The sequence below is a fragment of the Neofelis nebulosa genome, chromosome 16 (genome assembly GCF_028018385.1).
Source record: "Neofelis nebulosa isolate mNeoNeb1 chromosome 16, mNeoNeb1.pri, whole genome shotgun sequence".
Taxonomy (NCBI): Eukaryota; Metazoa; Chordata; class Mammalia; order Carnivora; family Felidae; genus Neofelis; species Neofelis nebulosa.
Window position 1 is genome coordinate 30375187 of NC_080797.1, and position 15661 is coordinate 30390847.

A 15661-nucleotide genomic window follows, 5' to 3' on the forward strand; every position below is an offset into this window, starting at 1 on the left:
TGAATCAGTCCCTAACCATGAAGAAGGGTTTTCCCCTTCTTTAAAAGAATGAGGGAGGTGCCTGGGTGGCTGTTAGTTGAACATCCAACTTTGGCTCAGGTCACGATCTCACAGTTCATGAGTTCAAGCCCCTGTTGGGCTCTGTGCTTTCAGTATGGAACCTGCTTAGGATTCTCTCTCTCTGTCTCTCTCTGCCTCTTCCCCACTCATGGTCTCCCTCTCTCATAAACTTAAAACAGTATATTTTTTTAAAAAAAGGATAAGGATGGGTTATTTTTATTCATTATAAATATTAAAGGTTAAACATCCAGTGAGGGAAAACTCTACTCCAAAGACTGGCTTTTCATTTCAGCCATCATTTGCCTGTCTTGTGACCAAAATTGCACCCAGTAATCTGGATACATAGCTGTTGTGGTTTTGCAGCTGTAGCTTGTTAAGATATCTTTTTTAACTCCGGTATTTTGGTAGACAGCTTATTGATCTTTTTGTCTATAATAGCTCATGAGACTTCTGTTTAGGACACAACTGGTGGTAAGTCTGGTTCTTAGATTAACCTGTTTCTTCCCAGTACCATCTGATAATTTTTTCACCCCAATTCTTTAGAACATTTTTTTCATTAAGAGCTACCACCTCGGGGTACCTGGCTGGCTCAGTTGGCAGAACATGCAACTCTTGATCTCAGGGTTGTGAGTTCAAGCCCTCCTTTGGGTACAGAGATTACTTAAAAATAAAATCTTTAAAAAAAAAATTTTTTTTTAAAGAGCTACCACCTCCACTTCATTAGAAAGCCTGATCACTTAAATATACTATATTTAAAGCATTTAAGTCACTTTCAAAATTACCATTGGGATATTACATTAAAAATTAAGCATAAGACTGAAATATTTGGATATTGTCCATATCTCCTTAAGTAATTCTAGATTCTGACAGCAAATTAAAAGCAATTCTAATACTCAAGAAGGCAATGATAATTGATTTTGCCAGCATTCCGTTCAATTCATGTTCTGCTTGCTTTCACCAGACTTTTGACTCGAACTGCCCTAAATAATAGATTAGAGAGTGGTGAGAAGGGGAAATTAGTAATTTAGGGAATGTGTCAAGAAGAGTACTCTCAGAACTTGTATGTGTGTGTACAAATACACATATAGGAGTTACCTAATTTTTTGTACCAGAAAATTCTTTATGATGTTTTGGGTTGTGCAGCTTGTCTAATATATGTGTTTGTCTTTACAGCAAGACAGATCGGCTTGCCAAAGGATCAGAATGTTACCAAAAGAGCCTTAGTTTAAATCCTTTCCTCTGGTCCCCCTTTGAATCATTATGTGAAATAGGTAGGTTTGTAGAGGTGACTAGGGGAGGGTTCCCCGCTTCCTCTTCTTTTTTGTCTCAGCTCCTTAATTCTCGGAGAGTGATACAAATTATTCACAAGAAAAACATTTTTCAAAGCCAAAGGCTGTTAAGTTGAGAACAAGAAATAAGGTAATAGAATCATGTTTAAGGACTGATGTGGCCTTGTGTCCTCTAGAATTTGTATTGTGAGTGTAACACTAGGCAAAATAGCTTTCTGGATAAGGAAAGAAACTAATAGAATTCCTGGAGCAGAAACTGTTATGTAAATAAGACCTGGACAATATGGGGGAAGAGTGTCTTAGTCTATGTACTCTAGAATGCATGAGGATCATTTTAAAACCTCGTGGACGTATCCATGGCAGTGCTTCTAACTTGACTATAATGTCTGTTGGGTTTCAGTTCTGCACCATCACTCCTTACCTTGAGCAAAATGAGATCTAGTTGCTTTCTGCTTTAAAAAAGCACAGAAATCTGCATTTTCCTATGATTTATTATATTTAAAATAGTGTTATAGTTTATTTCCTAAATTTACAGCTTTATGTGAAAATTTTTGTAATGAGTTGATAGGTGGGCCTTGGGGAAGTAAATTTGATTAGCTGAAACAGGAGAACTTTAAAACTCTGGGTGAGGCCTTATTTCCACTGATATATGCATACTTAAAAAGATATTAATTGTCATTTCCTCAGAGGCATACATTTTTTTTTCCCCTTCATAGGTGAAAAGCCAGATCCTGACCAAACATTTAAATTAACATCTTTACAGAACTTTAGCAACTGTCTGCCCAGCTCTTGCACAACACTAGTATCTAATCATAGTTTATCTCATAGACAACCCGAGACCGTTCTTACAGAAACACCCCAGGACACAATTGTAAGTATAATCCTATCCTAGTGTTCAAATATTATGGAAAACAAAAAAGAATGAACCAAATGTATCATAAATGACATGGTGGAAATTTTCTGTTTCAGGAATTAAACAGACTGAATTTAGAATCTTCCAATTCAAAGTACTCCTTGAATACAGATTCCTCAGTGTCTTATATTGATTCAGCTGTAATTTCACCAGATACTGTCCCTCTTGGAACAGGAACTTCCATATTATCTAAACAGGTTCAAAATAAACCAAAAACTGGTCGAAGCTTATTAGGAGGACCAGCTGCTCTTAGCCCATTAACCCCAAGGTAAGACAAACAAAAAATACTTTAAAATGTGCTATAATATTAAATGATTTTTAATAATTCATATTAGTAATATAAATTAATATGAACAGCAACTTCTAAATTTCTATGGAAATAGAAGCATTTAGTAAGTCAGTAATAGACCTATTCTGTTTTCAGAAAATGAAGTTAAAAATATAATACCTGTGATAAAAATTTAATGTTAAATATTGGAAAATTTAAAACCCTTAAATACGCCTTCTTCAGCTAGTGTATGCGTTAAAAGATACTGTCTTTTTGGCTGTGTGTCAGTGCATCGCAGTGAACCTTTTGGAATGTTGGAATGCTTATGATCTCATCAGAGCGGTAGCAGTGGTTACTGTTAAAGTACTGTTTTCCAAACCACAGAAGAATTGACATGTATCAGTAGGAAGTATTTTGTCAAAATTATTAGACGTATATGTATATGTGTGTAAATATAGGAATCCAGCCCAGAGGGTACATATCCAAAAGTATCAAAATTAAAAATTCTGTGCTAGAACTGATGCTAGGAATTGGGTCCCGGGGCCAGAGAGCTAACTAAAACAGCATGACCGTGACATTAACAGCTCACTGAATCCATGTGTGGATTCAGCATCTCTAGAGACACTCTCTCTGTAACAGTGTCGTTTAAATCCCATAAAGTCCAGGAATTTGAAATAATTTGGTCATTTGGATCTTCACTTTTACAAAGTTGTTCTTCTTTATTTCCAATAAGTCTCCTGAGATCAGTAGTTGCTGCTCAATTTAGTTCCTTGTTTGATTTTTTTTTCTTTTTTAATTTTAGTTATGGTGGGTGGAATAGTCTACATTCACAGCGTATTTTAAATCTGCCCCTCAGATCCTCACTGCCCCCAAGACTGATTTGCCATTCTCTTCCTTTTAGACCTTCTAATTTAAGTATACTGCTGCTTTATATATGCCTTGATGACTTTTTGACACCTTGATTTCAACCTCTTCTCAGTTTTGGGATTTTGCCATTAGAAACCCCAAGTCCTGGAGATGGATCCTATTTACAAAACTACACTAATACATCTTCTGTAATTGACGTGCCATCTACTGGAGCCCCTTCAAAAAAGGTATTTTCCATGTAAAGTAGTTTTTATGCTGATGAAAGAAATTTGTTTAAAATTCTAGTCTGTTAAAGGCAATCTCAGAGAGAATCTAACTGTATAAGTTTACTGCTGCCTTAGAATTGTTGACCTAAATGTGAAAGAAGGTCATCACTGTCATAGGCTGCTGGTTATAGCAGGAGATACAAAGCTGATTGGTCTTCGACTGTGTAAGATCATAACTCACAAGAATAGTTTATTTCGGCATGTAGGTAAATAAAGACTCAGATTTGTACTTTTCATTTCCCCATTTTTAAACAAAAATAAAAAGGTTTCTATCCTTTGAATATAAATAACAGAAACTATACTTGCCATTGTTTTACTTGTCCCCACCACTGTATTTGTCTTTTAATTGTACTATTATTAACATGAAAAAAATTGACTTGTATAAAGCCAGCTGTTTCTGAAAATAAAGTTTTTATGATGGATTCTCTTGGATGTATAGTAAATTTATAGTAAATGTATAGTAAAATGAAAAATACTTGACAGTATCCTTAACCTCATAGTAAATACTACAAGTTTTGAGACTTTTTAAATAATGTTCTCTTATATAGATCTATGGCAGTAGAGGTCAAAGTGCCATTTGTTTCAAACATCTATGGTACAGGGTTACCTTCTGTGAGAATTAAATCAGGTTATGTATTTAAAATGCCTATTGCCATGCTCAATAGATGTTTAAGAAATGGAGCTAAATAAGTCATACTAGTATGTGATTGATACAGCCCCTTTACCCTCCTAGGGACATGTTTATTCTTGTTTTTTTACTCCAGATATTCCTTAGAGTCTGTAAAGTTTTGTTTCTATAATAGTTCCTTAATGAGTAATAATAGAAACTCCAAGAATAGTAAAAAAGGGGCTGCAAAGTACTTAATGTGTTGGATTACTTTAAATCTCATTTTTAAGAGTTGACAACTACCCGCCATTGCATCGTTATAGGAGTGGAGTATAATTGTGGAAATTAGTTTATTATAATTACAAGGAGGCATAGTAGGATGGTAATTAGCATATCGGGTGAAGTAGGCCAAAACCATTAAGGACAGTTAGTGATGGGTAGGCGATTTCATTGCCCAAACGATAAAGCCACCTGCTGTCTTCCCCTCTTCTGCCCTTGCTCTTACAAGACATTCCTAGGAAAGCTGTACTTGTAGGTCTGCACGTAGTATCAACTGAAAATATCAAACTGAATATTGTATGCAGTACATAGTACACCTTTGTTAAATAAGGAAGGTCCGGAGTTGACGGTTTTGTCCCTTGGGTGAATGTAGAATTCCCAACTTGGGGAAGGAAGAGGCGGAAGGATTGTAAAGTTTTATTTTGAGGCGGGGGTAGAGGAGATGAAAATATTTACTGGATAGTTAGTCATAGAGGAAAGAATATGGCCTGGTGATGGAAATAGTAGTTAAAGCTATTAAAATAGCCAGGCTCTCCTAGGAAAAGAGAGTAGAGAAGGAACACAGCATACTTAATTAAAAACAGTGGAAAGAAGAGGGCAGCAAATGAAGTGATAGGACAAATAATCAAGACACCATACTATTTTGGAAGTTATACACTCTCAAAAAGGAGGGCATGATCAGTGATGTTGAATACAGGAAAGGCCAAAATAAGGCTTTCCTATCTGGTGAGAAAGTTATTAGTTATTAATTATAATGTACACTTTGAGAATTATGTCCAATGCCTATCAAAGTAATAGTAAATTTGCAAGAAAATTATCTGGTAGTAAAAAAGAATTAAAAATATCCACTGATGCAACAGTCACAGAGCATTTTATAAAGAAGCCAAGTGTTGAAAATTAATATAAGAAAGGTGATAAATTAGAGACAGAAGAGGCAAGCAAGTTTTTTTCCTCCTCCATGGGAATAGAGACCAATTAATGAAAAGTTGAACACACCAGGAAGAAATGTTAATTCTAAGAGCAATATACTTAGAATGTGGGAAATAATGAGATGATTTTTTTTAATTTATTCCTTTGGACTACTGTGGAATGTTTTTACTAAGTGTCAAAGAAGGATTATAAAATCTTCCCTGTATTGTTATTTTTTATGTTCATAAATCTTAAGAGTAGTAGCTGTCTTAAAATTCTTGTTAACACTTAGCTCCACCTAGAGAACATGTAATAATTGGCTTTTTAGGAATTTTTTCAGGAAGTTTGAGCCTTTCTTTAAAAACTAAAGTGAAAAATGAAAAGATAGAATAAGGAAAAATATTGATGTCAAGGTGAGGAAATAGTTTGATGTTAATCCTACTATATTAATTGACATTAATTTGTGGCATTAATTTGTGTTTTCAGATGACAGTATGTATTATGAAATCTTGCACTGGGAAAATGTAGATGGGAGCATCGTGGTGTCTTTTTCCGTGCAATTTGTAATTCACAAACCTTAGACTTTTTGTGTTTTACAGTCTGTTGCCAGAATCGGCCAAACTGGAACAAAGTCTGTCTTCTCACAGAGCGGAAATAGTCGAGAGGTAACTCCAATTCTTGTTGCACAAACACAAAGTTCTGGCCCACAAACAAGGTATTTATTGTGGTGTCATTATTTGATATTATTTGGCCTTTCTTGCTATAAAACATGACTTTATTCCCTTTAGGCAGGTTTTGACCCTCCCTGAGATTCTAGAATGACTCTTACAAGTTTTGAATATGTCATACTAGAAATTTCTAGGGGCACCTGGCTGGCTCAGTCGGTAGAGCATTAGACTCTTGATCTTGGGGTTGTAAGTTCAAGCCCCACATTGGGTGTAAAGCTTACTTAAAAATAAGATCTTTAAAAAGAGGAAGGAAGGAAGGAAGGAAGGAAGGAAGGAAGGAAGGAAGGAAGGAAGGAAGAAAAAAGTTTCAAACTTACTGAAAAGACTAGTATAATTTTTAATTGAGTATTTTTTTAAAGGCTTATTTTTTTATAGAGAGTGAAAGAGTGCAGGGGAGAGGCAGAAAGAGAAGTGGGGACAGAGGATCTGAGGCAGGCTCTGCGCAGTCAGCAATGAGCCCATTGTGAGCCTCGAACTCATGAACCGCAAGATCAAGACCCCAGCAGAAGTCCAATGCTCAACCGACTGAGCCACCAAGGTGCCCCTAGTTGATATTCTGAACACTCCTCCAAAATAATTTTCTTCTTATTATATGACCTTCGTTGGTCAAGTACAATAGATTTCATTCTCCTCTTCCCCTATTATGCACTTCTGTATACAGATCATCTTTTGGTAAACCTTTAAATAATCCATTTCCACACAGAAATGGTGTTAAATAGGATTTCTTTCCTGTTCAAGCACTCAAAAATAAATCATAGCTAGTGTTTTAAAAGAATACGGCTCTGTCTTCTAAAATAGTGAATGTGTACTATAAGACTTAAAACAGTCACTCACGTGCATATACTTTGACTACATAAAAGGCCTCAATATTTCTGAAATGCCAGGATGGTAATCTTATCATGAGAGCCAACTCACAGACAGATGACAGTGATTGCCTGGGCTCGATTATGAGAAGGAGCCTGAGGCCTCCTGCAGAACAACATGATAGAGGCTGAGTAAATGCTAATCCTAAAGAATTTGGAAACGTAATTTACTGAATAATACATTTCACTTCAAGCTAAACAAATACACTAACTTTAATAAGCAACTATTAATGATTTTGTATGAGTTTTGGGTTTTGTGGGGTTTTTTTTGTATTATTGATTCCATTTTGTCTCATTTATTGCCTGTATTAGTTTCCTACAGCTGCCATAACAAAGTGTTGCAAACTGGGTCACTTAAGACTACAGAAATGCATTCACTCGTGGTGGAAGCTATAATCCAAAGTCACGGTGCTCACAGGGCCATACTTCCTCCGAAGCCTTCAAGGGAAGATCCTTTCTTATATTGTCCAGCTTCTGGTAGCCTCAGGCATTCCTTAGTTTGTGGGGGCATAACCCAGTATCTGCCTCTGTCTTTACATGGCCATCTTCCCTGTGTGTCTTTGTATCCAAATTTCCCTCTTCTTATAAGGGCATCAGTCATACTGAATTAGAGCTCACCCTAATGGCCTCATCTTAACTTGATTACATTTACAAGGACCCTACATCCAAATAAGTCACATTCACAGGTACTGGGGGGTTAGGGCTTCAACATATTCTTTGGGAAAACAGTTCAACCCATAACATTGTCTTATTAACAATTACTCTTTATTTTGTCTTTTTAGAGGCTGTTTTAGTGTTTAGAGTATACACTTTAACTTAAAGTCTATTTTCAAGTAATGTTGTACCACTTCATATACATCATATACCTTATAAAAACATGTTTTCATGCTCCTCTCCACATCTTTATACTATTGTTGGCATATATTTTGCTTCCACATGTGTATAAACTCCACAGTGCATTGTTGTGGTTTCTCCCTTAAATAGTTATCTTCTATAGAAATTTTTTTAAATAAGAAAAAGAAATCTATTTTATATTTACCCACATATTTACTATTTCTGGTCCTCTTTCTGTAGGTCCAAACTTCAATTTGGTATCCTTTTCCTTCATCTTGAAAGACTAAAATTTCTTATAGTCCAAGTCTGCCAGTAATGAATTTTTCAGCTTTTGTACGTCTAGAAAAAAATTTCTATTTCACCTTTGTTTTTGTTTTTGAAATGAATTTTCACTGGATATAGAATTCTCGTCTGCAGTTTTTTCTTTAAAGATGTTCTGCTGACTTCTAGCTTGTGTTGTTTCTGACAAGTCTGCTCTCATTCTCATTTTTGTTCCTCTATATGTAATCTATCTCTTTTTTTCTGTTTTATGATTTTCTTTTTATCACTGATTTTTAAGTCATTTGGTTGTGACGTGCTCTAGCGTAGTTTTCTTCTTTCTTGGCCAGAGATCGAGAGCTCCTTGGATCTAGGAGTTCATAGTTTTTATCAAATTTAGCTAATTTTTGGCCATTATTTCTTCTAATATTTTTTCTGGTCATGTCCCCCTCTCTCCTTCTAGGACACCAAATGTATGTGTATTAGACTGTTAAGTTGTCCCCCACAGCTCAATTTTGTGTTCATTTTCATTTCTAGTCTTTTTCCTCTGTTTCATTTGGGATAGTGGTTATTGCTGTGTCTTCAACTTACCGATGTTTTCTTCTGCAACATCTGGTCTGCTGTTAATCCCATCCAGTATGTATAGATATTTTTCATCTCAGATGTCCTATTTTTCATCTCCAGAAGTTTGATTTGCTTCCCTCCGTTAACATGCCTATTCTTTCTTCTACCTTTTTGAGCATATGGAATATGTCTATAATAGCTTTTTTAATGATTTTTGTCTACTATTTTACTATGTTATTTCTGGGTCTGTTTTTTATTGATTTTTTTTTTCCTCTGTTCAATATAAATTATATTTTCCTGCATCTTTGTATGCCTAGTTTTGTTTTTTTTTATTGGAAATTTTACATTGTTGAGTGCTAGACTACTTTATTTTCTTTTAAGTACTTCTGTTTTGTTCTGCGATGTAGTTGTTAACAGTTTGTTCCTTTAGGTCTTGATTTTTAAGTTTTGTTAGGTACGACAAGAGTGGCCTTGAGTCTGGACTAATTATGCTTCGCTATTGAGGCAGTATCCTTTGAGTATCTACTCAATGCCCTGTTGAGTGTGAGGTTTCTTAATTCTAGCTATTGAAAATATGGGCTACTCCAAGCCCAGGGTGAGCTCCAAGAATGGTTCTGCCAGCTCCTTTCCAGTAGTTCTTTCTCTAGATTCAGGTAGTTTTCCTCACTGTAATACTGCAGTAAGTTCTGGTACTAATCACCCAGACTTGTTAGACTCTGCAGGCTAATAAGATCATAGTCCCAACAAGACTTATCAAATCTCATTGACTTGCCTGCTGCAAATTCAGGGGCTTCCTGGGTCACCTTCACTTCTGACCAACTAGCTACAAATTTGAGGGTTCTCGTTACTCTCTCAGGCTTAGTAATTTGCTAGAACAATTCACAGAATTTAGGAAAGTTCTCTACTTACAGCTTGATCATAAAGGGTACCAGTCAGGACCAGACAAGTAAGACTGAGGTCTGGGAGGGTCCTGAACACAGTGCTTCTATGTCCTTTCCCTGTGGAATCAAGATATGTCCCCTCACCAGCACATCAGTGTGTTTGCCAACCTGGAAGTTACACTGAGTTTTGATAGAGTTTTTATTGGGGTTCATCACATAGGCATGATAGATTGTATCATTGGCTATGTGATTTAACTTAATCCCTAGCCACCCTCCCCTTCCTTGAGACCAGGCTGTTAACACTTAGCTCAAAGCTTTAACCCTCTAACCAGTGGTTGGTCTTTTCAGCATGGGCAGCCCAGTATCCCAAAACTGTCTAGGGCCCCATCACGAGTCATTTCATTGGCATAAATTAAGGGACGCGCCATAAATAGCAGACACTCCTATCACTTGGGAAATTTAAAGAATTTAGAAGCTTCTTCTCAAGAATCCAAGACAAAGACCAAATGAATTCTTTATTATAACATACCTTATTATAACACACAGTTGCACTACTCAGTTTTCAGCTGAGGATTCTAGGAAAACTTCCTGCAGATCTTTGAAGCTCTCCCTCTTTGTAGCTCTCCCCTTTCTAGTACTCTGCCCTGCATATTCTAGTTGCCTTCACTACCCAGAAGTCTCAGCATTTTCTTCTCTGCACAGGGAGACCCTGAGTTCTATTTGTGTTCCCTTTCCCAGCACCGTGTCCTCAGGACTCTTCCTCAGGCATATGTGCTTGCCGTCCAATGTCTGAAAAACATTGTTTCATATCTTTTGTTCGGTGTTATAGTTGTTTAAGATGGGAGAGTAAATCTGGTCCATAGGGTTTCATTACAATTGGCAGTGGAAGTCTGTTCTTTTTTTAGAAAGTTGTTTTTTTAGAGATGATTAGAATAGCCTAGTTCTCTTAGCTAAATTGCCCCAAAATTTTACATATCATTTTTTCTATATTAACCTATAAAAATCATTTTTATAATCTTTCCAAGGCATCTTTTTATAACTAGTAGGATATTTCAGATTTTATTACAGAGCCATAAAATGATACTATTTACAAAAGCTTTTTTAAAAAGTGTTTAATATAAGTGGTACATAATGACATAGGTAATAAGTGATAGAACTTGATCTCAAACCTCAACAGTCTTGATTCTAGAGCACATTCTTTTCCTTCTCAAACTCCTAGTTACACAGATGCAAGTTATAAAGAGATATGTATATTTCACATGCTGTGACCAATGTTTCAAAACTCACACAGTATCCTGCTTCATTTTTCTGATGCCTGTCAGACTTTGAACATTGTTTTCTTTTGTCACATTGCCCTTTGGAGCTAACAGAACCCTAATGAAAATTATAATAGAGGAAGAGTTTGTCTTCTTCAGACTCCTAGCCCCAGAATCCTCTTACTATTATTTTTACTTCTACCCCCACAAGAGTTATGTTATACAACGTTTTGTGGCATTTAAGAAGTCTCAGCATTTTTCTCAGCATTGTCCTCCCTATAAGCTGCTCCATGGATCAAACTCTTCCCTCCCACTTCTCAGACAAACTCTTCTATAGTTAGGTAATAGTATTGACAACATATAATTCACATTTGTAATGTAAATGACACATAGTTGTTCAAATAAAGAATATTGTACTTTTAAAAATGGATTGGTTTCTGGAAAAGACAGAACTATGGAGACAATAAAAAGATCAGTAGTTGCCAGGAGTTGGAGGGGGAGGGATGAAGAGGCAGACCCCAGAGGTTAGGGCAATGAAAATATTCTGTATGATAGATACCATGATGGATACATGTCATTATACCTTTGTGCATACCTATAGAATGAACAAAACCAGGAGTGAACTCTGTGATAAACTGTGGACTTTATAGAATGTCAGTGTGGGCTCATCACCTGTCACAAATGTAGCAGTCTGGTGGGGGATGTTGATAGTGGGGGAGACTATGCGTGTGTGGGGACTTGGGAGTATATGGCAGCTCTCTCTGTACCTTCCCTCACTTTTGCTGTGAACCTTTTTTGTTGTTGTTATTAGTTTATTTATTTATTTTGAGAGAGAGAGTGTGTGAGCAGGGAAGAGTCAGAAACAGGGAGAGACAGAATTCCAAGCAGGCTCCACACTGACAGCACAAGCCTGATACAGGGCTCAAACTCACAAACCGTGAGATCGTGACCTGAGCCAAGTCAAGAGTCCAATGCTTAACCAGCTGAGCTACCCAGGAGCCCCTGCTATCGCTTTAAACTGCTCTAAAAAAATAATCTTAATTAAAAGAAATTATCATAAAATTAATTCATCAACCTAAATGACATCCTTTGCTGAAATCCCTACATTGAGATTCTGTCTTTTGAAAGGGTTAAGGACCACGTGGGCTTTCTTTACTCACTGGTCAGTATCTCTTCTATTCTCCAAAGCCTCTTTGACTCAAATCCAGGTAACTTAGTGGTATTTCCCATAAATTGTAAACCATTAAGCCCATAGACTTACCCACTCTCAGATAACTCCAGGTTTTAAGTTTGCTCACGTTTTCTTTTGAGAGCGCGAACGCACATGTCGGGGAGGGACAGAGGGAGAGAGAGAGGAGAAGAGGATCTTAAGCAGGCTCCACGCCAGTGTGAGCCCAGCCAGCGTGGAACCCAGCTCAGGGCTTGATCCCACAACTGTGAGATCACGACCTGAGCCGAAATCGGGAGTTGGATGCTCAACAGCTGAACCACCCAGGCGCCCCTAAGTTTGCTTACTTTTGAAGAATAGAATCCTTGTATCTTAGGGTTTGCCTTTAAAGTAAAAAAAAAAAAAAAAAAAGTGCCCAAGCAATTGTTAGATTCCTTTGTTATAAACAAAATAAACCTTGATGTGGTTGTTTGAATTTATAGGGAAATAATTTCTCAAGTATCAGTTGTTACAATGGTATTTATTTATTGGCAGATATCCCACATTTAGACCGTCCCTGTCCAACTATCTTTTTTCTCTAGCTTGGTATAGTTGCAAATGAAGGCTAGAAAGAATTAGTTTATAGATGTGTTTATCATTTATTGACCCAGAATTTTTATGTGGATTGTTTTAAGTTCAAATTAGCAGTTTCAGATAGAGTGAAGACTGGTCCTATAATCATCATCATTTTATGGTAACACAGTTTTTAAATCCTGAGTTTTCATAGAGGGATGACAGACTGACCAAACTCACCAAACTAGAGTGCAAACATGAATGAGTATTTTGTAATGCATCTGAATCGAATCCATAGTTAATGGTCATAGCTGGGTTTTTTTTTTAATGTCTACTTTTCATCATTTTTTTTTAGTACAACACCTCAGGTATTGAGCCCCACTATCACATCTCCCCCAAACGCACTGCCTCGAAGAAGTTCACGACTCTTTACTAGTGACAGCTCTACAACCAAGGTAATTTAAAGATTTCTGTATGTCACATTTCCTTAACACGTCCCTCTCTTAAATTTCAGTTCATTGATGACTCCCATCTCTAATGAATAAATTCAGAGACTATTTAAAATTTTTTAATATTTTTTTGATTGGGAAAGCTGTCTATAACATTTGTAAATTTTCTTGGTCCTTCAATAAATATTCTAAAACATTGTTCTAAAGACAAAATTATTGTGATGGGAAGCAGATCAGTGGTTTTTAGGAATTAGGACTTGGGGGACAATGTGACTATGGGGTATAACCCAAAGGATTTCTTGTGTAATGGTTGGACAGTCCTGTATCCTTACTGTCATGGTTGATTACACAAATCATACATATGACAATTTCATTGACTTATCACACCAAAAAAAAAAAGAAAAAAGAAGTACATGATTTCATCATGTAAAAACTGATGAAATCCAAGCAAGAGCGTAGTTTAGTTGATAGTATTAAACCAATTCCAGTCTTCTGGATTTGATGGTGTGCTATGGCTATGTCAGATACTATAACACATGTCCTTTGTTTTTTTTGCACAATTGGAGGGCCTCATTATGCCCTTGGTAAGTTTTCTTGGTCCATCGACAAATATGGACAATTTTTAACTCTGACATGAACAAATCAACAATTTTATGACTTATTAGCTATAATACTCTGAGACAATTAGGTAGTATTGCATTCATTTATTTTCTTATTTTTAAGTAATAAATGAAACTGATACACTTTCGGAAAAGAGCAATACTTAATGCAGATTTACCTTACATACTAATATATTAATACAATTTATTTTCAGAATTGCTGCATTTAAAGTTAAAAGACTTTGAAAATTTTTGATTTATAAATGTTTTCTGAGAAAAATATAGACCATTCAAGACTGAACATTTATTTTGTGTCTACTATTTGAGAAAGGATTGGGAAATCTAAAATACATGAGTTTAATAAGTGTGGGATTTTCCTCTTTTTTACAGGAGAATAGCAAAAAGTTAAAAATGAAGTTTCCACCTAAAATCCCAAACAGAAAAACTAAAAGTAAAACTAACAAAGGAGGAATAACTCAACCTAACTTAAATGATAGCCTGGAAATTACAAAATTGGACTCGTCCATCATTTCAGAAGGGAAAATCTCCACAATCACACCTCAGATCCAGGCATTTAATCTGCAGAAAGCAGCAGCAGGTCTGTGTTAATGCTTAATGTTTCCTTTGTATTTTATTTTATTCACTTATTTTAAGTAATTTTTTTTTTATGTTCATTAAAGTACCTTCCATTTTTTCCAGATAGAGATTGGGATTTTTAATAAATTATTTTGTATTTAGCCTTTCTAGAAAGCCAAACTATTTTACTGTGTTTTTCTCCTTTGTTTACTATATTGTTTTCTCCTAGAAGGTTTGATGAGCCTTCTTCGTGAAATGGGGAAAGGTTATTTAGCTCTGTGCTCGTACAACTGCAGAGAAGCTATATATATCTTGAGCCACCTACCTTCTCACCACTACAATACTGGTTGGGTACTGTGCCAAATTGGAAGGGCCTATTTTGAACTTTCAGAGTACATGCAGGTAAGAGATAATTTAAATTTCATTAAGATGCCTCTGTTTGAGACAGCTAGACCTAAAAGGTCAATATTTATTATGTAATGTCTTTATTTTCTGAGCATTTGTAATTTATAAATAGTCAAATTTTTTCTTGTGTTTAAGGAGTAATTTAAATTTGGGGGGATTGCTTGAAATAGATTTGTAGAGGGGAGCCTGGGTGGCTCAGTTGGTTAAGTGTCTGACTTCAGCTTGGGTCATGATCTCACTGCTCTTGAGTTCAAGCCCTACAATGAGCTCTGTGCTCAGAGCCTGGAGCCTGGTTTGGGTTCTGTCTCCATCTCTCTACCCCTCCCCTGCTCATTCATTCCCTCTCTCTCTCTCAAAAATAAAATAAACAAAAAAAGAAATAGATTTGTAGAGAGTCCAAGTCATCCATATATTCTTATGTGGATATTTGTACATACTCAGTTGGATCTGAAAATCTATATTACCATGTAACAGATGTTTATAATCAAACTTTTTTCTACTATATGCATGGTTCCCCCTGGGATGAATTTTTGGCATTTAATATATTTAATAAACTTGAAAAGTGCTATGAAGAAAATTTTATATAATCGAGGACACAATGTCCTTCACAAGACTTTTACCCTTTTAATTATATTCATTGCTTAAGTTATCTGTTTATACCAGAAAAGGAGAGTATTAATATCAAGCCAAAGAAAATCCTAATTTCCAATTTAAATTTTCCCCCTAGTTCATCTTCAGAGCATTTTCTCTCCTCACCCCTCAACTTAAAAAAATAAAAAAACAACTTTAAGAAACCTATATATTAATTAAAATTTCTCTAATAGAAATTATTTAAAGTTTATAATAAAGTTACTTTTGCTCTCTTTCAATTCTATTTATTCAGTGCGTGTTATGTCTTAGCCTCTTCTAGACTCTAATATAGCTAGACAAATAATTGCTTGCCTTTATAGAGCATGCATTCTAGTAAGAGAGACACGTTGTAAGCCAATACATCTATAAGGATGGTAGCACTAGGTCATAGGAAGTAAAAAACGAGGCATGGTAAGATCGCAGGGCAGTGACGTATGGTG

At 35.9% G+C, this 15661-nt stretch overlaps 1 protein-coding gene across 10 annotated transcripts in view; it reads left to right on the forward strand.

Moving 5' to 3' along the window:
* The window catches only part of CDC27 (cell division cycle 27), a 70627-nt gene that overhangs the window by 28059 nt on the left and 26907 nt on the right, over positions 1 to 15661 (forward strand). For 6 of the 10 annotated variants that reach the window (XR_009255285.1, XM_058704972.1, XM_058704975.1 and 3 more), the window contains 8 exons: positions 1234 to 1331; positions 2066 to 2220; positions 2319 to 2530; positions 3510 to 3624; positions 6058 to 6173; positions 12918 to 13017; positions 14001 to 14208; positions 14416 to 14588. Coding sequence is in view for 9 of the 10 variants with exons in the window: in XM_058704972.1 (XP_058560955.1) it covers positions 1234 to 1331; positions 2066 to 2220; positions 2319 to 2530; positions 3510 to 3624; positions 6058 to 6173; positions 12918 to 13017; positions 14001 to 14208; positions 14416 to 14588 (1177 nt within the window). In the remaining variant the exon portion in view is untranslated. The remainder of the gene's footprint in view (positions 1 to 1233; positions 1332 to 2065; positions 2221 to 2318; positions 2531 to 3509; positions 3625 to 6057; positions 6174 to 12917; positions 13018 to 14000; positions 14209 to 14415; positions 14589 to 15661) is intronic. The other 4 variants (XM_058704974.1, XM_058704976.1, XM_058704978.1 and 1 more) reach the window with 2 other exon arrangements.